This window comes from Myodes glareolus, chromosome 7 (genome assembly GCF_982192425.1).
Source record: "Myodes glareolus chromosome 7, mMyoGla1.1, whole genome shotgun sequence".
NCBI classification, from domain to species: Eukaryota; Metazoa; Chordata; class Mammalia; order Rodentia; family Cricetidae; genus Myodes; species Myodes glareolus.
Genome location: NC_142032.1, coordinates 82,035,576 through 82,062,861, shown reverse-complemented (window position 1 = coordinate 82,062,861; position 27,286 = coordinate 82,035,576). Strand labels below are relative to the sequence as shown.

Sequence of the window (27,286 nt, the reverse complement as noted above, 5' to 3'; positions counted from 1 at the left end):
CTTCTGTCTTTAGCCACGTCACAGATTCCAGCTTGTTGGTGCTGGGCACTGGTCAGAAGCCCAAGGCGTTACACACCTGTTGTTCTATGGGGGCCCACGGGTCACACTAGGAGAGGACAGGGCCATGTGGAGGCAGAGAGCCTCCAGTTAGAGATAGCAAAACTTGTAGAAATTTCTCCAGTCCACTGCACTAGATCAAACCCAGGGCCTTGGGGTTGCATGGCAAGCAGTTGCTGTCCCACTGAGCCCCCAGAACTTCTGATTTCTGAGAGAAACCAGGAACCTTGATTTGGGGTAAATCTTGCACATTTGTTTGTTTGTTTTGAGACAAGGTCAAACAGTGAAGCCCAGGCTGGTTTAGAACTCGCGTAGTTCAGAGTAGCCACGCATTCATGTCTAGTTTCCTGCCTCAACCTCCTAAGTGATGGTGTCACATGACTTCGTCGATCTTGAGAATTGGCTCAGCCTCACAATAACCCTATGTAAACAAAAAGGAAACACTACAGACCCAACATGCGTGGGTTTGTGTAGAGTAAAGGGGGCGTAGGTAGGATTCTCGTCTAAGCTGTCTCACTTAGTGGAGCCCGGACTTCCCCATCACCACCCCTCCTGCTCAGGGAGCCGTCCGCTCTCCCTGCCCCCTCTTCCGGTCCCCAGCAGAGAAGGTCTTCATCCCACCCAGCGGGACAAGAACTGAGCAAGGCTGACTGAGAGGATCTGGGAGGTACGTCGAGGAGGTGGGTTTGTGTCTAGGGAGGTTTGGGAGAAAGCTGGTTAGCACGGGGCGTGAGGAAGGCGGGGCTCTGGCATCGCCCAGCCTCAGGCGACCTCAATCTCCGGGCTGAAACAACCGGTTGTTCTCAGTTTTCCCCTCTGACCTGCTACCCCGGGCATTGTTTTCTGTTCTCCAGGGTCGTAGGTGGCAGGCGAGGAACGCCTGGGTTCTGGCTACTCGCCAGGCCCGTGACCTTCGGCCCTGGGACCATTGGCCGGCCGCGCCTCCTGGACGGGAGGAGAGGACGCCTGGTTCCCCTGGCTGCTAGCCTCCGCCGGTGACTCCGCTATGGGCTCGTGCAGCTCCCAGGCTGCACTCATTCCCGATGTGGACCAAATTCTCAGAGAGACCGGCTGTGAGTGTGCGGGTGTAGGGGCTGTCCAGTAGTTGGTGAAAGGGCACGGGAGGAGGTTTAGTGTGGTGTACGGGGTTCCCAGAATGGAGAGTATCCCAGATCGCAGAGACTTAGAGGACTTGGAGTCTGAGTCCAGGAATCCGAGCCTCTGGAGCGGAGAAGCCGAGACCCTGGCGTCCCGGATGGCAGGAAGTTAAGGTCTTTGAGAGTCAAATTTGTGGCCCCGGTTGATGGATCAGATTCATTCAGGCATCCTCGAGCTCCGAGGGAGGCTGAAGGCAGAGCACACGACGGATGCAGGGGGCTGACTTCGATCGGAACCTGGGCTCTGGGAACCTCTTGGGTCTCCAGCACAGGGCTTCCTTAAGTCAAGCTTCTTCCAGGCGGGTCGACTTCGCACCTGGGCTTGCGGGGGTAACGACTCTCCCTCTTTGCATCCCCACGCATCAGCCTCTTCCTTATGGTTGAAGCCTCGCTGAGGGTGGGGAGGTGGAAGACCCTGTAACGTCGGTGGGTGAAAAGGGAGGTTACAGATGAGACTAAGCCCTCTTGGCTTCCCGCCCAGGTCCCATGAGCCGGCGGTTTCTGCAGCGCACCCCAGTGCGTACAAGATCTGGCGATAAGGGTCTGCGAGTCCTCTGCTGGCTCATTTCACCTCCTTCTCTCCCACAGTCTCGCAAGCCAGCCTGCTCCGCCTCTACCACCGCTTCCAAGCCCTGGACAGGGAGGAAAAGGGCTACTTGAGGTGAGCAGAGCAGGTCTAAAGACCTGTTGCCACTGTTTTTCCGGCCCCATCCCCTTCTCTGACACCTCCATCTGCTTCCTTTGCCTCATTGTTTTGTCTTCACAGCCGCCTAGACCTCCAGCGGATCGGGGCGCTGGCTGTGAACCCCCTGGGGGATCGCATTATAGACAGCTTCTTCCCCAATGGGTGAATCTCGGTGGGCTGGCGGAGGGGAGATGGGCGTGGGTGGGAGGGAGGCTACAGATGGTGGCAGTCTAGGTGACCATTGCTCTCCATCCCTGCACCTATAGGAGCCAGAGAGTGGATTTCGCGGGCTTTGCCAGGGTCCTGGCTCATTTTCGACCTGTAGACGAGGAAGATGCAACAACCCGGGACCCCAAGCAACCTGAACCCCTAAATAGCAGAATGAACAAACTGCGCTGTGAGTGTGTGTGGGGACCTGCTCGAGAGAGACCCCAAGATTTACCCACACCAGGGAAAGGCCCAGGAAGCTCTCACACCCCTGAGGAGGGAGTGAGCCTGCTGAGGACTTAATAGTAACTCAGGGATCCTCACCTCCTTCTTCCCCGCTCTTTCCCCAGTTGCATTTCAGCTCTATGATCTGGATCGGGATGGGAAGATCTCCAGGAATGAAATGCTACAGGTCAGAAAATCATGGGATGCAGCAGATGTGGGCAGGGCAGGAGGGCTAAATGGAGTGGTGTGTGTGTGTGTGTGTGTGTGTGTGTGTGTGTGTGTGTGTGTGTGTGTGAGATGAGTGGGGTTGCAGATGATTGTGTGTTAAGTAACATGGGAATGGATGGGGTTGGGGTGGGCAGTTAGAAGGATGCATAGGAAGTAAGTAGGGATGAGATTGGGACTTGGGGGTAATTTGGCCTCTTGAGTAATTTTGCCAGTGCCTAGAGATACTTGGTTGTCACTACCAGGAAGAGATTATACAATTGATGGTTATTGGAAATGGGCCAGGAATACTACTGTATACGCCAAAACACCCAGGCTAGCTTTCCATACCAAGGACTTACGTAGGTCTAAGTGTCAATAGTGTCAAGACCCCGGGATAGATGTGAAGTTAGGGGGGAGGGGGAGGTGGGGTGGAGTGGAGGATGGATGTCGATTGGGCTATAAGGTGTAGGTTTAGGGTCACATTAGCTGTTGAGGAGTGAGATGGAATCATACGGAAGACTAGACAGGGAAGCAGTGCGAGGGGAGCTTTCTAGACGCTACGGGGAAATTGAGTTTGATGGTAAAAAGTGAGTAAGAAAAGTTTGGTCATAACTTGGGGTGAGGTGGGCAAGGGCTGGGGCTGGAGGAGCAGTCTCTATGGCTTCTTCTCCACGACTGTCTCTTCTCCCACCTCCCAGGTTCTCCGACTGATGGTTGGGGTTCAGGTGACGGACGAGCAATTGGAGAGCATCACAGACCGCACCGTGCAGGAAGCTGATGAAGACGGTGATGGGGCTGTGTCCTTCATGGAGTTCAGCAAGGTTAGGACATGGGAGTAAAGCTCACAGGAGTGTGGGAGAGACCTGGGGCGTACAGGGAGATGCTAGGACTCCAGGGGAGGAGGCGAAATGCTCAGGGTTGCGATTCAGACCTCTTGACTTGACCACACCCATCTCTCCCCAGTCCTTAGAGAAGATGAACATCGAACAAAAAATGAGCATCCGGATCTTGAAGTGACCCTGTGCCTTTGGCTCATGCAGACCTCTATGGGCTTGGGATTTATCCTCAGGACCCTGGGAGGCAAGATCCTCATAAGCCATACATTCTTACTTTGAAACTCTGTTTAGTGCTGGGAAAGGGAGTTGGAGCGGTGTGTGCTGAAGTCTGATTTGATCGTAGGTTTGTGAAAATCAACCAAATGTTCCCTGGCTGATTCACAAATGTGCAACCCAGGGTCCAGGCACAAAAGTGATGTCATCAGGACTGGGTTTTGTTACCTGCGTTTTTCAGCCTGGCTGCCCTCTTGGCGCTGGTGTCTTTCCCTCCTTGTGGTGGAGAAGGCCGCCAGGACTTTAGATCACATCTTCCTAACCCGTTAACCCTGAGGGGAGGCTTCTTCCCTCAAAACACCAACCAGGCAGCATCGTCGACCCAGCTGGGGTCTTTCTTCTATCTCTAGGGGAATGGAGCATTCTAATTGGCCATGCCTGTGTCAGATAATAATCCTGAAACCCTAGAAATAAGGCCTGAAGACTTAAGACAGCGTGGGAGGTGGTTGCTTTAAGGAAAATGAAGTAATGTGCTCATAAAATGTGTGTGTGTGTTTATGTTGGTTTTGCCTCTCCTTATCATTTGGTTGAGAAAATGGAGGGAACCTTGAAATCTGGCCTCTGGGATGAGTTTTCCTCTGACCCCCCTGGATGAATAATAAGGTGGTGGGAGGGAGGATGATGTACAAATCATAAACCACACATACTTTCCTTGTGTGTGTAGTTACTCCAAATTTTGTAGAAAAGTTCTGTTGTGTTCATTGTAAGATGCTCAAACATTGACAAGCCGCAAAATAGAGTATAAAAGTCACATTGAGACAGAATAGGAAGACAGGAAAAAATTGAAGGGTAAGCAGACTCTCATGCAGATTGGTTTAAGTCTCTTAAAAACCAAGTCAAGAATTCCAACACACACACACACACACACACACACACACAGAGAGAGAGAGAGAGAGAGAGAGAGAGAGCTATGAAATTTTCCTATTGCTTTTATATGGAGATATTTCAAATAATGATGCTAAAGTAGGGGCTAGAGAGATGGATTCATTGTTAAGAGCACTCACTGTTCTTTCAGAGGACCCAGGTTCAGTTCCAGCACCCCCACATTGGATGGCTCAGAACAGCTTGTTAATCAAGTTTCAGGGACTCTAATGCCCCCTTCTGGCCCTCACAGGTACTGCATGTATATTGTGAGCATGCATGCACACAAGCAGCCACAAATATACATAAATAAAAAAGTTAAAATAGCAATGACACATGCTTGAGGCCCGAGCCTATGTGACCTTCCATTACTATCTTACTACTTTTTTCCCCAGAGAGATTGTAAACCTTTGTTTATGGTAATAGATGCCAATTTCCTGTGTAACTCCTGGGGCTTAAGGTTTTACATGGTCAGTTGTAACCCTGTCCCATGTACCTTGGGAACCACCCCGTGATCTCATTTAGATGCCTTATAAATCTTTTAAGATGTGACTTTCAAGCCACCAAAATGGCGGTGATAAAGATACTTCAGCGGGACTTCCTTGAGAAGCCCACACCCACATCTGGCTGTGTCTTATCTTTACCTTGAATGACTCCTCGGTGCTTGGCTACACCCTCCTACCTATTGCTTAAACCTAGGTTAGGAAAACTCTCTCCCAAAAGGGCCTGGAAGAATAGCACAGAGTTTAAAAGCACCTGCTGCTCTTGGAGCGATTCTGGGTTCAGTTCCCAACACCCAGGATAAGGGGCTCACAACCACTGTGTAACTCCATGGAGTTCCAGAGGATCCCTCTCTCTCTGGCAACCTCCACAGGTACAAGGCATGCATGGGATTCATATATACACAGGCAGGCTCTCACACATACAGATAAAGTAAGCAAACGTTTAAAAAGGTCTCTTCCCAATAAACTCCAATTCTGCTTTAAACCGGCTCATTCCGAAACTCTTTTCTGTGGCAAAACCACTAAAATGTATATATTCGAATTTTAAAGGAAATGTCTTGTTCTATAAATGAAACAACCAGCATCTCTTGAGAGGGGTTTACCAAAGAAAATTGGAAGGGCACTATAATTGTCTTGGGTATTTCCCTGGGCCTTCGGAGAGAAGTGGTGGCTGTTCTGGAATTGTCTAGAAGAACCTATCTGCATATCCTGACGAGGAGGTGGGAGTTCCAGAAAAAGCCTTGCTCTTTGCTTAAGACTCTGAACCCAAACAGTGTGTGCATGGATCCTGGAGAGGGAGGCAGGGGGAGCCTGGAGAGTGGTGTTGTGTAGACAATCTCTGGACTCTTTCCGACCCCCCGAGGAGAAGAGCCCGAATTCTGAACTTGACTCTCAAATAGAAGGAAGGACGCCGAGAAAACACTTGATTCCATTTTATTTACTTTTATTTGTGTGTGTGTGTGCGTGTGTGTGTGTGTGCGTGCGTGCGCGTTAAACAAACACATGAGTGCAGGCCACAGGAAGACACCATGAGAACCATGAGAACCTTCTGTTTATTCTCTTGAGGCAGGGTGCCCCACTGCACCTGCGGCTACAGTTGGCAGTCAGCAAACCTCAGCGATTCTCCTGGCTCTGGCCTCATAAATGCTGGGCCCATAGGCACTCACGACTCCACTTGGCCTTTGTCTCTGACCTCATAAATGCCAGGCTATGGGCACTCCTGACTCCACCTGGCCTTTCCCCCCCACTTACAGTGGTGCTGGTGGTTGAGTCTCCTCCTCACATACCTGTCACCTTTACCTACCTACCCATACCCCCTCACTTACTTATTTTATTTATTTATTTATTTATTTTTGAGAATAGATTTCTCTTAGTAGTTCAAGTTGGTCTTAAACTCTTAATCCTCCTGCCTCAACATCCTTAGTGTTAGATTATAGGCCTGTATTGATTCTTTTTTTTTTTTTAAACTACAACACTGCTTGGCCAACAATTTAGGCATATTCCTACCTAGCTCTTATATCTTAAATTAACCCATTTCTATTAATCTGCCTGCATTGATTCTTAGGCGGCAACAGTCTTGAACACAGTAGAGACTGTAAAATTAGCATGATTTAGTCAAATTTCAGACTCTGCGTTAGTTGTCTTATTGTTGAAAAAAAAAAAACCTGGCAAAAACTACTTAAGGGAAGGAGAGTTTATTGTGGCTCACAGCACCTGTGGTCCATCCCAGCGGAGGCCCCAGGATGCCAGGAGCCTGAGGCAGCAGCTCACGCTGCACCTGCAGCAACAGGAGGGAGAGCTGACTTTTGGGTTCGGCTTGTTCTATATTGTTTTATTCAGTCCAGAACCCCTGCCCCTGGAATGATGCCGACACACAGGGTGGGTCTTCCCACCTCAGATAACCTGAGGTAACCACTGACAGATATGCCCAGAGTTTTGTTTCCATAGCAATTCCAAATCTCATCAATCAGGATTAAACATTTAAGTCTACTAAGGCTGTGTTTGAACCTGGGCCCCTTTGCTCGCCTGCTTGAGCACAGGTATGGGAGCATGCCTTTGCTTCTGCTGTGTGGGAGAGGGCCAGAGACCAGCAGCTGCCCTGCAGGAATGCTAGGCTGTCCTCCCCAGCCCTGCTGTATCTCAGCCAAGGCCCTTACTCCCATCTGTATGGTTGGACTTTGGCCTGGATCAGTTGGAATTCCTCCAGCCAATAACTGGCCCATGAAAATAGAAGTTTATTTGTTTGGAGACCTGAAAGGGGAGTTCAAAGGTGGCCCAGGCAAAGGAGTGTCCCAAAGTCTTGAGAGTATCTTCAGAAATGAGCCTTTCTGTTTCTTTCTGAATCAACGATCTTGTGAATGGAGCACCTCCTCTCACAACTGGGTTCTGCCCCAAGTTCCAGAGTGAACCTCACTGGGCCGCTCACTGTAGTGTGGTAAGGGGAACACCTTGATTGGCCAAACCTGGTCACATGGTCTCTGCAGACCCGAAGACTGCAGTCAACTCTTATTTGCACTTTTAAATGCAATGTCAAGGCCAAGTCACCATGCTGTGACTAGAAGAGGAAGGTGGCACACTGGTGAGGTGATCTCAGACGAGAACCACACAAGCGGTTTTTTGTTTTGTTTTGCTTGTTTTGCTTTTTTTTTTTTTTGCTTTTTGCCAAAAATACAAGACTTACCAACTAGTAGAGGCTTAAAGGATTAAGACTCATATTGTAAGCTGTCTTTGAGGATAGGCAGACCTACAGTTATTGAGTGGCTCAAAACATATTTTTAAGGACCAGAGATGCTCTGTCCTCCCTTCTCCTGATAGGTCAGCTTTTGATTCTCATTGGTTCCTGGTAGCATCCGTTCCCCTCATCATGGCGCACTTGCGGCACGGTGAGAACATGCGTAGGTCAGTTAGTTCTCTGTTGCCATAAGAGGTTGCTCGAGAAAATCAGTTCAAAGGCGGAGAGGTGTACTTTGCTGACGGTAACAGCGGTTTCTCTCCATGGCCACCTGACCCCGTCGCTTTGGGCCTCCAGTGGGCAGAGAGCATCATGGCAGGAGGGAGAGGTGGAAGGAAACTGCTTACTACACAGTGGCTGGGAAACAGAGACAGCAAGAGACTGGGGTGGGGTGGGAAACACCCTTCCAGGGCACTACCCCAGTGGCCTACTTCCTCCAACCAGGCTCCTCCTGAGAGTCCATTCAGCTTCGAATTTATCAATGGATTAATCTATCAGCTGGGTCAGAACTCTGATGCTCCAATGTCTTTTTTTTTTTTTTTGATTTTTGAGACAGGGTTTCTCTATAGCTTTTGGTGCCTGTCCTGGAACTAGCTCTTGTAGACCAGGCTGGCCTTGAACTCACAGAGATTCGCCTGTCTCTGCCTCCCGAGTGCTGGGATTAAATCCAATGTCTTTTTAAATGCCTGTCGACTTCCACTCCTTCAACACAAGAGCCGTTGGGGGCCCCTGTGATCCAAACCAAACCAAGCAATGTACCTAACTGCATGGCCAGGGCAGCTAAGACCTTTTCTGTCCCTCCCTCTATTTTGATCATCGAGGAAAACCCTTCACCTGGAAGAGCCCCTTCTTTAACGGTCACTGTCAGTACAGAACTGGAACACCACAGCGACAGGAGAAGCTTGGGCCTGAGAATCTCTGCTTTGTTTTTGAGACTGTCTCACGAGGCTTTACCAAAAGCGACAGAAGAGGTAACTAGTAGCTGGACTGCAGATTGTCTTAGTTTGCTTTTATTGCGATGATAAAGCCCACGGCTGAAAGCAACCTGGGGAGAAGTCGATTCCATCTTAGAATTCTCAGCTTACACTCCATCACCGAGGGAAGCCAGGGAAGGAACTTCGGGGCAGGAACACTGGTTGCGAGATTATTCTCCTAGCTTAGTTCATTTACTTTTCTTAGACCTTCCAAGACCACCAGTCCGGCGTATAACCACTCACAGTGGGAGGATCCTTCCACAGCAATCATAAAATAACTCATAAAATACCCCACAGACTTGCCTACAGGCTAGCATGATAGAGACATTTTCTCAGTTAAGGTTCCCTCTTCCCGCGTGACCCTAGTTCATGTCAAATTGACAAAAACTGATCAGCAAATGTATTACTTTAGCTTCTTATACAATGTTTATTTTTCTTTTGCTAATATGTGTCAGGTATGTGGAGGAAGAGGAGGAGGCCGGAAGAGGGCATCAGATCCTCTGGAGCTGAAGTTACAGGCAATCGATAGCCACCTGACATGGGTGCCCTATGGGGGCCATTCTCGTTCAAAGCACCAGCAAGGCTCAGCGGGGCATTTGCTCCACGTGGCATAGGCTGAGGTCACTGTACTATTCAGCTGGCGACTATGGAGGGCCTAGACATGCCCAGTCTTGGATCTTTCAGTAGAGTAACAGGAAGTAGAACACTGCACATGGCTACATATAGGGATGCACAATCTTCCAAGGAAGGGAGGTAGATATTTTAATTAACTAATTATTTGATTGGTTAATGTGTATACGTGGACATGTCTGAGTGTGCCTTTGTGCATGTGAGTACAGTGTCCTTGGAGGCCAGAAAAAGGCCTTGGATCCCCATGAACTGGAGTTACAGAGGTTTGCACAGCCTCCATGTGGGTGCTGGGAACCAAATCCAGGTCCTTCACAAGAGAAGCACATGCTGTTAACTGTGGAGCCGTCTTTCCAGCCGGGGAGGTAATATTTTAAAAACTGAATATTGCCAGGTGGTGGAGGCTCACACCTTTAACCCCAGCACTCGGGAGCAGAGGCAGGAGGATCTCTGTGAGTTTGAGGCCAGTTGGGTTTACAGAGTGAGTTTCAGGATAGCCAGAGCTACACAGAGAGAAGAAACCTTGTCTCAGCAAACAAACAAACACCAAAAAACCCTTGACTACCAGGGTGGGCCTTACTTGCCAGTTACCTTTGTCATGTGGAATCAAACTAATGAAAGTTACTGGAAGATTGCTACAGACAAATCAGCATGACAAAAAATAATACATGTGTATAATGTTCACCTTAGACCTGAAAATCACTTTAACAATAGCAAATCGCTTGGGAAAATGCATATGTGTACGTGTTCATGGTTAATTCTGATGGCCAACTTGGTGGGTGTAGAACCACCATGGAAGCACATCTCTAGGTATATCTTGGAACACTATCTAGGTCAGATTGAGGTTGGAAGATCCACCCTAAATGTGAGCAACATCACCCGTGGGGCGTGGTCCCAGACTGAATATAAAGGGAAAGCAGGACTGGAGAGATGGCTCAGTGGCTGAGAACGCATATTGCTTGTCTTACTTAGGGTTTCTGTTGCTGTGAAGGGACACCGTGACCACAGCAACTCTTCCGAAGGAAAACATTTAGTTGGAGTGTCTTACTTACAGTTTAGAGATCCATTCCTTTACCATCATGGTGGGATCCGGCTCTGTGGAGGCAGTTGTGATGCTGGAGGAGTAGCGGAGAGTCATCTTGCAGGCAACAGGAAGTGGTCTCAATGTCACTGAGTGAAGCTTGAGCTAAAGGGACCTCAAAGCACGCTCCGCCCCCACGGTGTGCCATTCCAACAAGGCCACACCCACTTCAGCAAAGCCATACCTACCAACCGTGCCACTCTCTGAGATATGCATTCAAACTGCCACAACACTCTTCTAGAGGGCTGGGGTTCGGTTCCCAGAATCCATATAAGGCAGCTCACAGCTGCCAGTAATCCAGCTCCAGGGGTTCCAACAGCCGCCCCTGGACTCCAGGGCCATCCTACGGCATGAGTACATACTCACACATGGGCACACATATATACATACATTTTTTTGTTTGCTTTTCGAGCCAGGGTTTCTCTGTAGCTTTGGAGCCTGTCCTGTACTTGCTCTGTAGACCAGGCTAGCTTCAAAGTCACAGAGATCCACCTGTATTTGCCCCCTGAGTGCTGGGATTAAAGGTGTGTGCCACTACCATCCGGCATATACACACATTTTAAAACAATCTTTATAAAAAAAAAGAAGGAGGAAGAGGAGGAGGAGGAGGAAGAAGAGAGGAGGAGGAAGAAGAGAGGAGGAGGAGAAGGAGGAGGAGGAGGAGGATGAGGAGGAGGAGGAGGAGGAGGAGGAAAAAGCCATCTAGACACAAGCATTCATCACTTCTATTTCCTTACCTTGCGTGTACTGTGACCTACTCCCCCTGCCCCTCCCATCATGACTTCCCCACTCTGCTGGACTGTACTCCCAAACCATGAACCAAAATAAGTTCTTCTTCAGCCCTTCCTCGTCAGACAATGAGGAAGGAAACTACGACAGTATGTAACTCAGTTTAGAGGGACAGAGGTTTTCCATCAGCCACCCAGGAGAATAGAATGCTAACTTTACAAAATTAGAAGTCCAAGGCAAAGGGAAATTTGAGGGGTTGTGTTATGCATATTAAATGGCAGATTACAGGGCCAGAGTAAATTTTAGTTCTTAGAGCACCTGATGCTCTTGCAGTGGACCCAGGTTCGGTTGCAAACACACCTGGTGGTTCACAACCATCAGTAACTCTAGTTCCAGGGCTTCTGATTCCCTCTTCTGGCCTCCAAGGGTACTGCAGGCATGTGGTGCATAGATATGCATGCAGGCAGACCACTCATAATACACACAAAATAAAAATAAATGTAAAAAGGTAACCATAAAATAAAAAAATGCAATCTTTTACATGTTGGTAGCTTTTTTTCCCAGTTAGCAAAAGTTGAACATTGGATACACAGTGATAAGAACAAAAACCTCTAAATGTCCAACAGCACACACAACACTCGGCCTCAGTGTCAACTAAGTTGTGATTAAATTTGTGACTGCCCCGAGGGTCAACTTGGTTTCCTGTCTCAAAGGCCCTAGAAATAGGCGGGCTTGGCCCAAACTCGCTCCCAGGAAAGGACCCTGGGTAATTAACTAAGGACACAAACAATTGGCCTGCTGAACAGTTCACTTAGGTGATCTTTGCGACAGAGTAGAAAACTGGAGTTGGCTGACTCTATGCCAGCATGGGTGGGGTACTCTGGGGTGTGCCGTCTCAAACTCCCTACAAGAAGGAACTTGCCCATCAGTTTCCAGAATCAGCAGAGGTTCCAGCTGCTGCCCCTTCAGGGCCTGCCTCGTTTGTCACGCCCCCTCTCAGGCAGCTGTAGCCAAGAATTGAGCAAGCTACTGGGGCTAGTGGCTGCTTGTTGTGCAGGGAGTGTTCTAGAATTCTCTTTCGGGTTGCCTGAAACTCAGGCTCGTATCGCTGTTTGAGATCCTCCTGGGCCAGTCCTGCTCGCTCCACATTTGACTTTTCACAGTGTCATCTTCAATAATTATCTCCTCTCCTAAACGTCTTATATATTATTCATTTTATTGTTTTACTTTACATTTATGTATTAGACCTCCGAATCACCCTGGTAAATACAAAAGCAAACGATTTAGAGACAAGTGCACATGAATATTAATGCAATCTTGAAGTGAAATCTTCCCACAGAACCTAATTAAACACAGCGTGTCAGAATTCAGTGGGAGTTCACGTTCCTCTGTTTTCTGTTGCTGTAACAAAACACACAAAGCTGAATATTTTATGAAAAAGAGAGATTTCTCTGGCTCACAGTAGTGGCTGAAAGATCCACCAATCATGGCTGTGCTGTAACATGGTAGATAAGCAGGAAGGGAGCTGAGCGCAGTTATACAGTGAGACAGTGGCCTGGCGGCGGCCTCCATAACTTGGTCTTACAGGAACTAACCAAGGTTTTGAGAGAAGGACATCAATCCTTTTTAAAGACTGTGACACTAGTGATCCAACCACTTCCAATTAGGCACCACCTCTCTCTCTCTCTCTCTCTCTCTCTCTCTCTCTCTCTCTCTCTCTCAAAAACTGTTTCTTTTTATTTATGTAGGTGCATGTAAGCTCATGTGGGACCATGTGCACATGAGTGCAGGTACTCACGGTGGCCAGAAGAGGGCATCAGATTTCCTGGAGCAGGAGTTATTGGTGGTTGTGAGCAACCTGATGTGGGTGCTGGGAACAGGACTCATGTCCTCTGATGAGTGGTAGCTAATCCGAAGTAGAATGAAGGGCCATCACGGGACTAGTTAAAGATGAAGTGATAAACTAATCAAACTAGATGGAAGTTCCTCCAAATGATGCTATAGATGAGTATTATTGCTAAGAAGCAGGGTGGAGACTGGGGAGACAGCTCAATGGGTAAAGTGCTTGCTCAGCAAGCCCGAGGACCTGAAATTTGGATACCCAACATCCGTGTCAAAAGCGTGATACAGCAGCCTACACTGTAACCTAATGCTGGGGAGACAGAGGTGGGCGTATTCCTGGGACTGAATCCCTGAGCTTCAGGGCTTCAAAAAAATAAGGTTGTTGAGAAAGACACCCAATGTTATCCTCTGGCTTCCACATGCATGCACTTACAAATGCATGTATACAACTGTACATACATGGCATGCACAAACCACACACACACACAAAGCAAAATGAGTCATTTTGTGATGAGACAAAGACCACACGTGTGTTGCCAGTCTCCTGCAGCAGCCAACTTCTTCGTGTACCTGAACAGGGTATCAGAATGGAATCCCTTTTCTGTCTCTGTCTGTCTCTGTCTCTCAGTCTCTTCCAGCTATATTTTTCTGGTTCTGTGAGGAGCCTTATTATCCAAGACAATGACAAATCGTGTTACCAGCAAGCCAGCCTCATCCTGTGAAGTTCAGAAGTCTGCTGTAGAGGCAGTCTTCTCAAAGTCTGGCAGAGTCACCGATTGCTCCATGTACAAGGGCTTTGCCAGAGCATCAGGAAATACCCCACTGTGGGGTTTGAATTCAAAGAGCAAATAACAGGAATCTTTGCCAAGGCTGGAAAGTTGAAAAGAGATGGTGATCTCCAGGCTGTTAAGGAGTTGGCCCAGACGAAGCAGAAAGTGAATTCTCTTCTGAGAAGCAAGCGAGCAGCAGCGATGAGGAACTCTGAGGAGAGACGGCGCAGAAACTTCGTGAAGAAAGTGGAGACTGAGGATGGAGTCACCGGCGGGAGCAGACCACCATCCTGAAGTGAGCACCTGCTATATGAGGATGATGTTGAAGAAGGAGGATGCCCAGATGGAGCTGATGGAGAACGGTGAAAATGAGGCTGAGTGGCCGGCAAGATGACCCAGTGAGGGAGGGCACACGCTACCAAGGCTGAGGACCTGAGTTTAATCCCTGAGGCCCACATGGGGGAAGATGAGAACTTGAAAGCTGTTCTCTGCCCTTCACACACGTGCTCTGGCATGTGTGCACATGCACTCAACAGTGAAAATGAAGCAAAAGAATTAAAAGGGAGGTTGATGACGGAGCTAGTGCTAATAGTGGAGATGGCTTTTAAATTAAAAGGGAGGTTGATGACGGAGCTAGTGCTAATAGTGGAGATGGCTTTTAAATTAAAAGGGAGGTTGATGACGGAGCTAGCGCTAATAGTGGAGATGACTTTTAATTTAAAAGGGAGGTTGATGACGGAGCTAGCACTAATAGTGGAGATGACTTTTAAATTAAAAGGGAGGTTGATGACAGAGCTAGCGCTAATAGTGAAGATGACTTTTAAACACATGATGAGGGTTAGAAATCTGACTTCATGGGGCTGGATAGATGGTTAAATGGTCAAGAGAACCACGGTGGTCCTAACTGTTCATAACTCCAGTTCTAGGGGATTCCACCTCTTCTGTTTTCTGTAGGCGTTGCACGAATGTGGTGCACATACATGCACACAGGCTCACACGAAAATGAATACATCTAAAAAAAACCCTCTTATTTCTTTTCAACTGGGGCTGCTTACAGTTTCAGAGGTTTAATCCGTTATCATCATGGTGGGCCATGGCAGTGTACAAGCAGACAGGCTGCTGGAGCAGGGGCCAAAGTCCTACATCTTGATCAAAAGGGAACAGGAAGTGCATTGAGACCCTGGGCAGGGCATGAGCATATATGAGACCTCAAAGCCCACCCCCAGCGACACACTGCCCCCAACAAGGCCGCACCTACTCCAACAAAGCCACATCTAATAGTGCCACTCCCTTTGGAGGCCATTTTCTTTCAACCCACCGTATTCCACTCCCTTAAAAGCATATAGCCATATCATAATGCAAAAAAAGCATTCAGTCCAACTTCAAAAGTTCTCATAGTCTCAAACTCATTTAAAAGTCTAAAGTTCAAAGTCTCTTCTGAGATTCACGCAACCTCTTAACTGTAATCCCTGTAAAATCAAAATCTAAAAAGCAGATCACAGACTTCCAACGTGTAATGGCACAGGATATACACCACCATTCCAAAATGTAGGGAAGGGAGCATGGTGGGGAAATGCTGAAAAGCCTGAAAGCCAACCGGGCAAATTCCCACCTCTGCATCGCCGTGGCTGATGTCAAGGGGCTCTTCAGATCTCCAACCCCTTTCAATTTTATTGACTTCAACATGCTTATTTCTTTGGGGCTGGTTCCACTCACTGTTAGCAGCTTTCCTCAGCAAGTGTCCCGTGGCTCTGGCATCTCTAACATCTTGGGGTCTCCAAGGCAGTCCAGCCTTCTCCTTCACAGCTTCACACAACGGCCTCTCCAGGCCTCCATTCGGGGACACCCCTGACAGATGCCTGGCCTCAATACTTTCCTTCATTGCAGAGGAATATTCCATATCTGCCTTCTTCTATCCTTGACTCTAAAGCCAGAACCACGTGACCGAAGCTGCCAAGTTCTGTTGCTTGCTAGGACTGGAACATGACCCCTTGGTTAATTGCATCCTCACCAGCCTTCTGTTTTCCTTGGTTTACTTCACTGCCCATGCTTGGCTGTTCTGGAACTTGCTCTGTAGATCAGGCTTCCCTCAAACTCAAAGATTCACCTGCCTCGGTCTCTGGAGAACTGGGATTAAAAGCATGCTCCACAGTACCTGGCTCTAAGTTTTCCTTCATTTCCTTTCACAAGCTGGAAGTTTAGCTGGCAGGGATCTTGTCCTGAGGTCAGTGCTCCCTTTATTCCATTTTTCAATCTGTTTATCTCCTTGAACATAGGACTTAGCTCCATTCCACTTTCTGGTGCCCGTTTTCTCCTCAAAGTTTACATTTTGTAACTTATCCTGCTCGGTTTGCCCCTTTATATACATCTTCTTTAGAGTTAACACTAATACAACAGAGTCTACACTAGGTTGTTTGAGATTTCTTTGCCAATGGTATTAATCCAAATCTCTTCATTTAGTCTCAGGCAGACTCTTTGGACAAGGGCAAGAAGCAGCTACGTTCTTCACCAAAATATCACAAGAACGGTCTCTAGGTCACATGTTAATATTCTTCTCCTCTGAAACACCTTGAGTCAGGCCCTTGCAGTTCAAATAACTCTCAGCACCACTGTCTCCTATGTCCATACTAGTATAGTTCATTAAGCTGTGCCTAAAGCATTCCACTGCTTTTCTAACCTAGATTCCCGAAGTCCATATTATTCCAAACCAAAACATGGTCTGGCCAATCACAACAATACCCCAGTCCCTGGTACCAACTTCTGTCTTAGTTAGAGTTTTTATTAGTTTGAAGAGACACCATGATCATGGCAGCTCTTATCAAAGGAAATATTTAACTGAGTGGCTTGCAGTTAAGAGATGCAGTTCATTATCACTATGGTGAGACATGGTGGCATGCAGGCAGACATGGTGCTGGAGAGGTTGCTGAGGGTTCTACATCTTGAATAGAAAACAGGAAGTGGTCTATCTTATAGGTTGTGACTTGAGCATATATGAGACCTCAAAGCCCACCTCCATAGTGACACACTTCCTCCAACAAGGACACACCTACTCCAAAAAAGCCACACCTCCTAATAGTGCCTCTTCCTTTGGAGACCATTTTCTTTCAAACCACCAGAGTTGTCAGTTGGACTACGCCTGGAATAAGATAAACAGAAATGGCTGATACACTTGTGAGGGAATTTTTCTTAATGGAATCATTTGAAGCGGGAAGACCCACTTTTAATTTGGATCTTTCGAGGTGGGAAGATCCACCTTTAATCTGGTCCACACCTTCTGCTGGCAGCCTATATAATGGGCAGAGATAATAGGGGCTCGTTTTCTTTGCTTACTTGCCTTCTCTCTCCCTGACAAGTCTATTCCTTCACTGGTATAAACTAGCTGAGACATCCAGCCTTGTGAACTGAACAATTAGCTACCAGGTTCTTGGACCTTCCATTGGCAGACAGGCATTGTTGGACTAGCTGGACCACAGCGTGGAAGCCATTCTAATAATCCCCTTTATAGATATGTATTCATTCTGTAAGTTCTGATCCTTTAGAGAACCCTAACTAATATAGCTGTCTAGAAATAAAACCGTATTAAAGATTTTACTTAAGAGAAAAGAAAGTCGGGAGTGGGGGCTACAGTTGGGGAGAAGTCCTTCAGGGTCATCCTGGGTCACATGAGACATTGTCTTAAAACAAAAAAGAAACTTTAAATACTATAAAACCTAAATTATTTATCAAGAAATAAATCCTCAGGCATAAGGAGGGAAAAGAAAACTCAATACCTTATATATACATATATATAATCTTAAGAGACTGTTTAAAAGATATAACAGATGAATTGCATATGTAGAAATATAACATGTAACTGAATTAAAATAACTGTCTATGGTTTGATCTAATTGATAATTCAAAATGTATATACTATTTTTCTATGACAAAACAGACTTAAAAGTCACCGATTAGCTCTTGGGCCTCTACTGCACAGATTGTAACTTCACTTGCATTAGCCCAAATGCACCCACGAACAAAATGCGACAGGCTGTGTGCTAGTCAGCTTCCCACCACTGTGACCAAATGCCTGAGATAATCCCGTTAATACTGGAAGTGGTTTATTATTATGGTTTATGGCTTCAGAGGTTCCAGTTCATGGAACTGTGTTGCTGTAAGCCTGTGACGACAGGCTTTATCACAATGGTGTCCCTTGGCCTATTTACCTCATGACAATCAGGAAACAGAGGAAGAGTCAGGAATGGATTGGGTCCCAGTATCCTCTTCAAGGCGATATCTCCAATGGCCTAACCTTCTCTCACTAGGCCCTGCCCCTGAAAGGCTCCACTGCCTCCCAACAGTGCTGCAGGCTGGTGAGCAAGTCCTTAAGGCACAGAACCAACCCAAACTCCAGTTAGCGAGCGTAGAGTCTCCAACTGTAATACTGATTATACCTAAAGGAGCACCCGCTTTGCTTACAATTCTATTGCTGTAAAGGGATACCATGACTAAAGCAACCTATAAAATTCTTTTTTTTTAAAGATTTATTTATTTATTATGTATACAGTGTTCAGCCTCCATGTATGCTTGCAGGCCAGAAGAGGGCACCAGATCTCATTACAGATGGTTGTGAGCCACCATGTGGTTGCTGGGAAATGAACTCAGGACCTCCAGAAGAGCAGTCAGTGCTCTTAACCTCTGAGCCATCTCTCCAGCCCCTAAAATTCTTTTTAATAACTCAGGGCTTGCTTAGAGTTTCAGAGGGGCTAGTTCGTGTGTCATGGTGGGGTGTGTGATAGCAGGTGTTTGCTGTAGCTGTAGCTGAGAGCTCACATTTTATCTGCAAGATGGAAACAGACAGACAGACAAACACACACACACACACACACACACACACACACACACACACACACATATATATATATATATAGAGAGAGAGAGAGAGAGAGAGGGAGAGGGAGAGGGAGAGGGAGAGGGAGAGGGAGAGCCTGGTGTGGGCTTTTGAAACCTCAAAACCTCAAAATCCATCCCAGACCCACCTCCTCTAAGAAGGTCACACCTCCTCTAAAAATGTGATCCTTCTTAATCCTTCCTAAACCAAAGTGGAAGCTATGTCAGACTTATCTCTGAATCTGTATAAAATATGTGAAATATACTGTGCCTCCCTGACTTCAAGAGCCATCAAACTGACCTACGATATCAGAAATGCCTGCCAATGAGGCTAAGTAAAAGTTACCTTGAACTGTCCAATTCCCTGGCACTTGGTGCCTTGCCGGAGGCACTGTGATGTGGTAGAAGTCACCTGTGTTTAACAGGGAAGGGCCAGGGTTTGCTGACAGGTTTAGTTAGTCCACATAGACAGGGCCGACAAGGAGACTGGTTAATTAGTTGTGAAATAGTTAAAAGCAAGGAGATTGCCATGTGAAATGCGTTTTACTTCCTGGGCCCAGGGGAAGCGTGGAGATGCTCCTCGCTGTGTGTACACCGGTGTCTTGATTGAGCATTCAGCTGTGTGTTTTGCAATGCAGGTATCTTGGCTCTATTCCAGTGTGGATAATTGCATTCTGCTTGGGTTCTCCCTCCAGTCCCAGGCAGGTATAAGGTTGCTGATAGTAACTACAGCTAACAGGAGTCCACTAAGCACAGACACACGCGGGACATCTCCTCGTATCGTTCCCAATCCTTCCCACAGTTCTGTAGAGGCTGCTTCATTTAATCCTCTTTATAGGGAGACGGAGGCTTGGAGGGGAAATGGCTTGCCGGTGAGTTTGAATGTCATTTTTTTGTTTGTTTGTTTTTGAGACAGGGTTTCTCTGTGTAATAGTCCTGGCTGTCTTAGAACTCACTTTATAGACCAGGCTGGCCTTGAACTCACAGAGATCCGCCTGCCTCTGCCTCCCAAGTGCTGGGATTATAGGTGTGCACCACCGCCCAGCTTGAATGTCATTCTTTAGGAGCTACCCCCCCTTTTTATGAGGCAGTCTCTTACTGTCCTGGAAGTCACTAAATAGGTTAGGTTTAGGTTTGCTGGTCAGTGAACCCCAGGATCTGCCTCTCTGTCTCCCTAGCACTGAGATTACAAGCATGTGTCACCAGGCCTGCCTTTTTAAAATGTAGACTCTGGGATCTAACTTAGTCCCTCACGCTTGTCAGACAAGCGCTTCACTGACTGAGATGTCTCTCCAGCCCAGCTCTATAATCATACAAAGGTATGAGACATGCTTCCCTGTAACTGTATCTTTGCCCAAAACTTGCATTCCCGGCGCTCATTACTGTCAAGTATTCTGTATTAGGCATAGATTCTCTGACATAGCAAATAATAAAGTAGGTCTTCGGAACTTACAAATTGGTTTGATAAAATGAGATCCTGTGGACTTCCCATTAAAACAGCAATTGGCTCAATATGAATTGGATAGGGCCTTGAGCATGAAATATCATAGGAAACCCAAGCAATGACAGCTGGTTACCCCCACTTCCATGGCTGACAGTTCTGTTTCGCTTACTTTCAAGCCTGAGAAAAATTGAAGGCTATCTTCTACTCGTTGCTATAATCTTCATGCTATGTCCCCGTCTATCAGGGTCCCTAACCCAACTCTAATAAGCCCACTGATCCTATTCAGAGCAACTGGTGAGCAAACTGGTGAGTACTTGCTGTGAAGATCTCCTGGCAGGGTCTGTCTGGTTCTTACTGCAACAACTTCTCCGTCTCTCGACTCGGAAGGAACACAATGTCCCCTCTTAAGTTACCTGTGAGGGGTCACCACAGACCACAGCACATGCGGTCTCTGAAGGATCCTCCAGCATGGTGTGCCTTCTTCAGGAGCGCAAGACTGATCCCAGTGTGTAACATCCCCTGCAAGGAGAACCCTTTGACACACTCACTGAGGCATGTGAGGACAAGTTCTTCTTTTAGGACTTTGGGGGCTTGGGTGGCAACGGATTCCACAAGGTTTTCTTACAAATTAAAACCACCAGGCATTTCCCGCACCTTCAGAGAATTCCTCCTTAGAAAGTTTAGTCATGGGCTGGAGAGGTGGCTCCGAGGTTAAGAGCACAGGCTGCTCTTCCAGAGGTCCTGAGTTCAATTCCCAGCAACCACATGGTGGCTCACAACCATCTGTAATGAGACTTGATACCATCCTCTGGCCTGCAGCGGTAAGTGCAGACAGAACACTGCATACACAATAAATAAATCGAGAGAGAGAGAGAGAGAGAGAGAGAGAGAGAGAGAGAGAGAGAGATTAATCATCTCTCCTCATGCCTTCTGGAGTCTCCACTAATCATGGTTGTTAGTCAGGTCAAGCTTTGGGATGCAAAAATCTGCCCTCTCAACCTCCTGCTGAACACCTCAAGAACAGAAAATGGTGCGCTACCCACAGGCTGTCCGGGAAGGAGAGACTGTCACAGACCTGAGCCCATGGAGCTTCACTCCCAGCTGCCCCCTGTGACTTGGGCCATGGAGAGATGCCGGTGATGCGGCGTGGCTACTGTATCAGTCACCTTTTCAGGTAACTGTGACCAAGTACCTGACAGAATTAACTTGGGGGAAGAGAGACTTGTTCTGGCCCATGGTTCCAGAGGGCCTTAGTGCATCATGGTGGGGAAGAGACAGTGGTGACTCCCTGTGATAGTTTGAATGTAACTGGACCCCATCATCTCTAGGAAGTGGCATGGTTAGGAGGTGTGGTTTTGTCAGAGTGAGTATGGCCTTGTTGGAGGAAGTGTGTCACTGTGTGTGTGTGTGTGTGGGGTAGGCTGTGAGGTTTCCTATGCTCAGTGAGTTACTTGACTTCCTGTTGCCTGCAAGCCAAGATGTAGCCAGCACCATGTCGGCCTGCGCGCTGCCACGCTCCCCACTGCCACGAATGGACTGAACCTCTGACACGGTAAGAGTTGCCGTGGTCACGGTATCTCTTCACAGCAATGAAAACCCTAGCTGAGATACTTCTATCATGGTGGACCAGGAAACCGAGGCTGGAGGGAAGGGCTGTGTTGGAACCTCCAAAGGCCCACTGCTAGAGACCTGCCAGACCTGACCCCTGACCCCTGGAAGTCTTCACAGCCCCCGAAAATAGGGCCACCAGCTGGGGACTGAGTGATCTAAACATTAACACGCGAGGGACATTTTAGATTCAAACTAATAGTTATCAAGGGCTTCTCAAATTAGGGTTGGAAGTGGGTTCCTGGTATTTTCCACCTTCGGGAGAGGGGAGGGTACCCTTATTCTCAGTCTTGTGCCAGATGCCAGTGTTCTGGCAGAAGTCACCTCTCGCCCAGAGCCCTTGGCTACCAGGAAAGCCCCTTGGAGTGAGCTGAGTGAACCGTAAAGGAGGCAGTAGCCTGTGTGAAAGGAACCACACCCCAGGGAGCTCAGCAGGATACTGAGGGCTTCACCCCTTAGTCAGGAGGGAGCTGTGTTAGTTAACTGCTTTGCCCATCACTAAGATAAAATACCTGCAAAAGCAAGGTGCAGGGGGCGGGGTGAAGGAATTATTTCATTGTATAGGTTATCATCCATAATTGAAGGAGCTAGGGCAGGAGCTCAAAGAAGGAACCTGGAATAGTCCCATGTTCACTGCTTACTGGCCTGATCCTCCTGGCTTGCTCAGCTTGCTTTCTCATACCCAGGACCACCTGCCTAGGGGTGGCACCACCCACAATAGGCTGCACCGTCCTGTCTTACTGACATGGCCATAGGCCAACTTGATTGAGGCAATCCTGATTATTTTCCCCCTGGTGGGTTATGTATAGGTGTTTTGCCTGGAGGTATGTCTCTGTACCACAAGTATGCTTGGTGGCTACAGAGGCCAGAAAGGGCTTCAGATCACTTGATACTGGAATTGTAGGTGGTTGTGAGCCACCATATGGGTACTGGGAATTGAACTTGGATCCTCCGGAAGAGCAGCCAGTGTTCTTAACCACTGTGCCACCTCTCCAACTCTTAGAGTCTCTCTTCAGAAAAATCAAACTAGAAGAAATAAGACTAGGCTTAGCCCAAGGGGATGTTTACTTATCTCTCACATAAAAGTTGAAGATGGTACGATATCTCTGCTGTGGACATCTGTTAACCTGCCAGGCTCCTTCCGCATTGTTGCTCTGCCATTCTGTGTATGCTTCTTCTTTTTCTTTTTGCTCCTCCTCCTCCTCTTCTTCTGCTTCTGTCCAAGATCACATACAGCCTCATCTCTATTTCAACCAATGGGAAAGGAGAAAAGGCAAAAAGAAAGGTCATATACCTTCCATTGAGGTGTGCACTGCTTGGATGTTGCTTTCATCACTTCCTCTCCCATTGACTGCATTGACTAGAACTTAGCTGACTTGGTGCATGAGAGGATGGAAAATGAAGTCTTTTCTGAAAGTCCTATATTTTAGGAAGGAGAATGAATGTAGTAGACTATTCATAGTCAGTATGCCTAAAAAACCTACTCGTCTAAGGGATAACTTCCTATGGTCATCAGCAGTTGAGTCCACCTTGAAACCTCTTGTAGTTTTCTCAAGCACTGTAATGATGACATCACCTTATCATTCTTTTCTTGATAACTTTTACCAAGAGCTTGGTTTCCTTAAGAGCAGAGGTCATAACTACCTTTCCAAGTCTGACAGTTGCCTGGGGCACGGTATCCAGTATCACGGCGTCAAGGGATTAGATGGTGAGTTTGTAATCCTATGGTCATAATACACATTTAAAACTTTGTTTTAAGTGATTGCCAAAGTTTTCTCATAATTTCGTTTCTCTAAAACTATCATTTAGAAATGTTATGTGTATATGTATGTATATAAGTATGTGGGTGTGTGTGCATTGTGCCAATTTTAAAGACAACAAGATGGCTACTTCTTATGAGGATAAATCTTCTACAAGTATTGCCTCTTTTTAAAGTGTGTGTGTGTGTGTGTGTGTGTGTGTGAGAGAGAGAGAGAGAGAGAGAGAGAGAGAGAGAGAGAAAGAGAGAGAGAGAGAGGGGTGCATTAGGATCTCCTGATGCACATGTGTGCTGTAAGCTGAACTCGGTTCTTCTGGAAGCAAGGGCTCTCACTGAATCTGGACAACTGGCTAGACAGGTTGACCAGCAGGCCCCAGGGACCCTCCTGTCTCCTACCCCCTAGCACTGGGATTACAAGCTCAGGCTGCTGAACCTTTTACATAGGCTCTGGGGATTGTACTCTGGTATTCATGCTGTGTGACAAGCCCTTTCCTGACGAAGCCATCTCCCAGTTCTCCCCTTTAACTTTTCCATTAAATTAGAGCTGGGTACTTGTATTAGTTCCTTGTTCTGAATGCGAAGTAACATTCTCAAGGACATGGAGCAAGGTCAATTGCGGTGCTGGGCTTACTCTTAATTGTTAAGCCCTTTTGTCTGCTTGGGAAATTGCTGGTTTCCAAGCAATCACATAAGTATTTTTTAATTAAACATTTCCCAGTTTTATACTTGAGATTCTATAACTGCTCTTCAGTGCATTCTAATTTAATATTAAGAGGTGAGTGTGTCACTTCCTAGCACAAAAGTAATTCACAAAAGATGTTTAATTTCATAGACAGACTATCAGCTTCTCATTGAAAGCTCTACCAATCTCCTGTCTGACACTGGTATTTTTAGACTCAGTTTTGAAGGCATGATTAATTAGTTATTAATATTCTTGAGTACTTTGGCATGCTAGGTACTGAGGAAAAAAGCAAGCATTCTAGAAATAAGCAAGACAGACGATCCTACTGCTACTGGCTTATGTTCTAGAGAGGGAGAGAGCAAATCTGCAGGAAAAGATCAACTCTAGACAAGGCGGCCCGGAAATGTGTGCGGTATTTGTACTTCCTAGAGAGCTTTGTAGATGTGTACAGTGGACAGTGTGCATTTTGATCATGTCTTCCTTACTTCCTTCCTCAACTCTCCTGGACCCTAATAGGTCATGGTCCCAAATTCATGCCTCCTTCTCCTTCTGGCTTACTGAGTTCCATTAGTGTTGCCTAGATGTACGTAGGTATAGAGCCGTCTGCTGGAGCACGGACAACCTACCAGGGACCACAGCCTCTGAGGAAAACACTCTCTTTCTCCTTGGAGCCGTCAGTTACCAATGTCTCCTCAGCGAGGAGTGGGGCCTCCTGGAGCAGGGCGCTTTTAATGAGAAATTGAGAGGGAGTGCCTTAACCTTGATCCTTCATGCCTGGGAAAGTTTACATGACCTTGGGTATCCGGGCATATAAAATATATGTACAAACAAAACATTTTCTGGTAAATAATCACAAAGAAGTGTATTTCAAAACAACCCTTTGATGTATATGTAATCTCATCATTTATTAAAGACGAAAGTAAATTTACACACTAATGTGACTGTCTAATACAATAAAATCCAATAGGCCAATTTTACTAATTTTATACTTGTATACTGAGGGAAGATGGTAGAAAAACACTAAAAGTTTGGGTTCCTGTAATTGAACTGTGTTTCTACAAGAGCAGGACACTTCGTATGTGGAGTAGGCACACCACATTTCAGAGCACAGGGCTGGGAGACGGCTTTGTGGGTAAGAGTGCTTGCTGCGTGCGCTGGCTAGGTTTTTGTCAGCTTGACATGAGCTTGGGCCCTCTGGAAACAATTGATTAACTTATTTTTTTTGGAGACAGGGTCTCACTATGTAACTCTGGCTGCCCTGGAACTTACTACATAGAACAAGCTGGTCTCCAACACAGACGGCCATGTGAACTCCAGTTTCAGAGAAGATGCCTCCACTGGATTGGGCAGTAGTCCAGTCTGTAGGGCATTCTCGATGAATGATTCTTGATTAATGTCAGAGCCCATTAAGGGTGGTTGCACTCCTGGGCAGGTGGTCATGGGTAATACAAGGAAGCAGGCTGAGTGAGCCATGAGAAACAAGCTAGTAAGCAACACTCCTCCACTGCCTTTTCAGTTCCTGTCTCCAGGTTCCTGCCCTGACTTCCTTCGTGTGGACTGTGACTGGGACATGTAACTCAAATAATCCATTTTCTCCCCCAGGAACTTTTGGTCGTGGTGTTCTATCATGCTAACACAAAGCAAAACTAAGATGCTGTCCAAGTGTGTAGAAAGCCAGGCACGGCTGTGGGTGTGCAAGTGTGTGGGTGTGCAAGTGTGTAGAAAGCCAGGTGTGGATGTGGGTGTGCAAGTGTGCAGAAAGCCAGGCATGGCTGTGGGTATGCAAGTGTGTGGGTATGCAAATGTGTAGAAAGCCAGGTGTGGCTGTGGGTGTGTAAGTGTATAGAAAGCCAAGCGTGGCTGTGGGTGCTGCTACCATAGCATTGTGTGGAGCAGAAAGAGGAGGGTCATGAGGCTTACTGGGTGCCAGCCTAGCCCCAGGTTCAGTGAGGGACCCTGTCGCAAGGAAATAAATTAGAGAGCAATAGAGCAGGACACAACATCCTCCTTTGGAATCCTTATGCACGCACAAACGTGTGCACCTGCACACCTACCCCAACTCTCACACAATACACACACACTTACACACACACACACACACACACACACATACACACACACACACGTAAGTGTCAGTCAGTGGTCTCGAGCCTGGGTACAGGTGCTTCAGGGGGCATTTGCTGACATCAAATGCTGTTGTTGCACACACGGTTCAAAGGAAGCATGTGTGCTTAGAACCAAGGCTGCTGTGAAATTGCTAATTAGGTATGGTATATACAACCAGAAAACACCCGGGATCCATTACACCTTGGCTTTAGGATTGATTTTAGGTTGCGCCTTCAGAACTACTTCCCTGTTGCCAATTTCTTTGCACAGTCAGTGCCACATATGGTTTAGATAAGGGGGCCAGAGAAGTGAACCTAAATGGGTGGGGCGCGAAAGCTGACAGGAAGCTGTTCATACAAGGTCTGGAGGAAGAGCCTTCTAGCCAGATGGAGCAGCAGGCACAAAGGTCCTGAGGTGGTACCAGAAAGTTCTTGGTAAGGAAAGGCAATTGAGACACATTGGGGAGACTGGTGGTGAAGTAAAGAGTTTGGGATTTATTCTAAAAGAAGGGGAGGCTATGGGACGGCCTTCAGTTGGGATGATGTAATGTGTTTTAAAGATTTGAAAGTAACTTTAGCTGTCGTGGAGAGAATAGAAGAGGAGGGAGGTGAGAGTGGAAGCAGAGTTAGGCAGCTCCTCAGCGAGTTAAGAGTGGAGTTACCATGTGATCTAACAATTCCATCCCAGGTACGTACTGCAAAGAACCAAAACCTGGTGCATGAGTGCTCACTCCAGCGATGTTTGCAGTAGTCAAAATTAGAAGTGACTGGCCAGGTGATGGTGGTGCATGCCTTTAATCCCAGCATGTGGGAGGCAGAGGCAGATGGATCTCTGGGAGTTTGAGGCCAGTCTGCCTTACAGAGTCGGTTCCAGGACAGCCAGGGACACACAGAGAAACCTTTTCTTAAAATGCAAAAATTGAAAAGGAAATGGAATATTATTTAGTCATACAAAAGAGTGAAAATGCTGTCCTACAACACATCTGACATCTGAGCCCTTGCCACATGTACCAACTGGAAGAGAGCAGACATTAAGGAAGACTCACTCTTTCATTTA

General features: G+C 47.1%; 1 protein-coding gene across 1 annotated transcript; it reads left to right on the top strand.

Moving 5' to 3' along the window:
* Positions 1-848: 848 nt before the first annotated feature.
* Positions 849-4,129, top strand: Chp2 (calcineurin like EF-hand protein 2). Its single transcript, XM_087908490.1, has 7 exons — positions 849-1,130; positions 1,803-1,875; positions 1,981-2,061; positions 2,166-2,296; positions 2,457-2,518; positions 3,237-3,359; positions 3,502-4,129. Exons 1-7 carry the CDS (start codon positions 1,064-1,066, stop codon positions 3,553-3,555), a joined length of 591 nt encoding a protein of 196 aa, XP_087764616.1. The 5' UTR covers positions 849-1,063; the 3' UTR covers positions 3,556-4,129.
* The last annotated feature ends 23,157 nt before the right edge of the window (positions 4,130-27,286 follow it).

Bases quoted from the DNA above. Each gene is read 5' to 3' on its own strand.
- Chp2 (XM_087908490.1), top strand. From the start codon at position 1,064: ATGGGCTCGTGCAGCTCCCAGGCTGCACTCATTCCCGATGTGGACCAA. The intron at 1,876-1,980 runs GTGAGCAGAGCA...TTGTCTTCACAG, and splicing joins GAGGAAAAGGGCTACTTGAG to CCGCCTAGACCTCCAGCGGA. The intron at 2,062-2,165 runs GTGAATCTCGGT...CTGCACCTATAG, and splicing joins GACAGCTTCTTCCCCAATGG to GAGCCAGAGAGTGGATTTCG.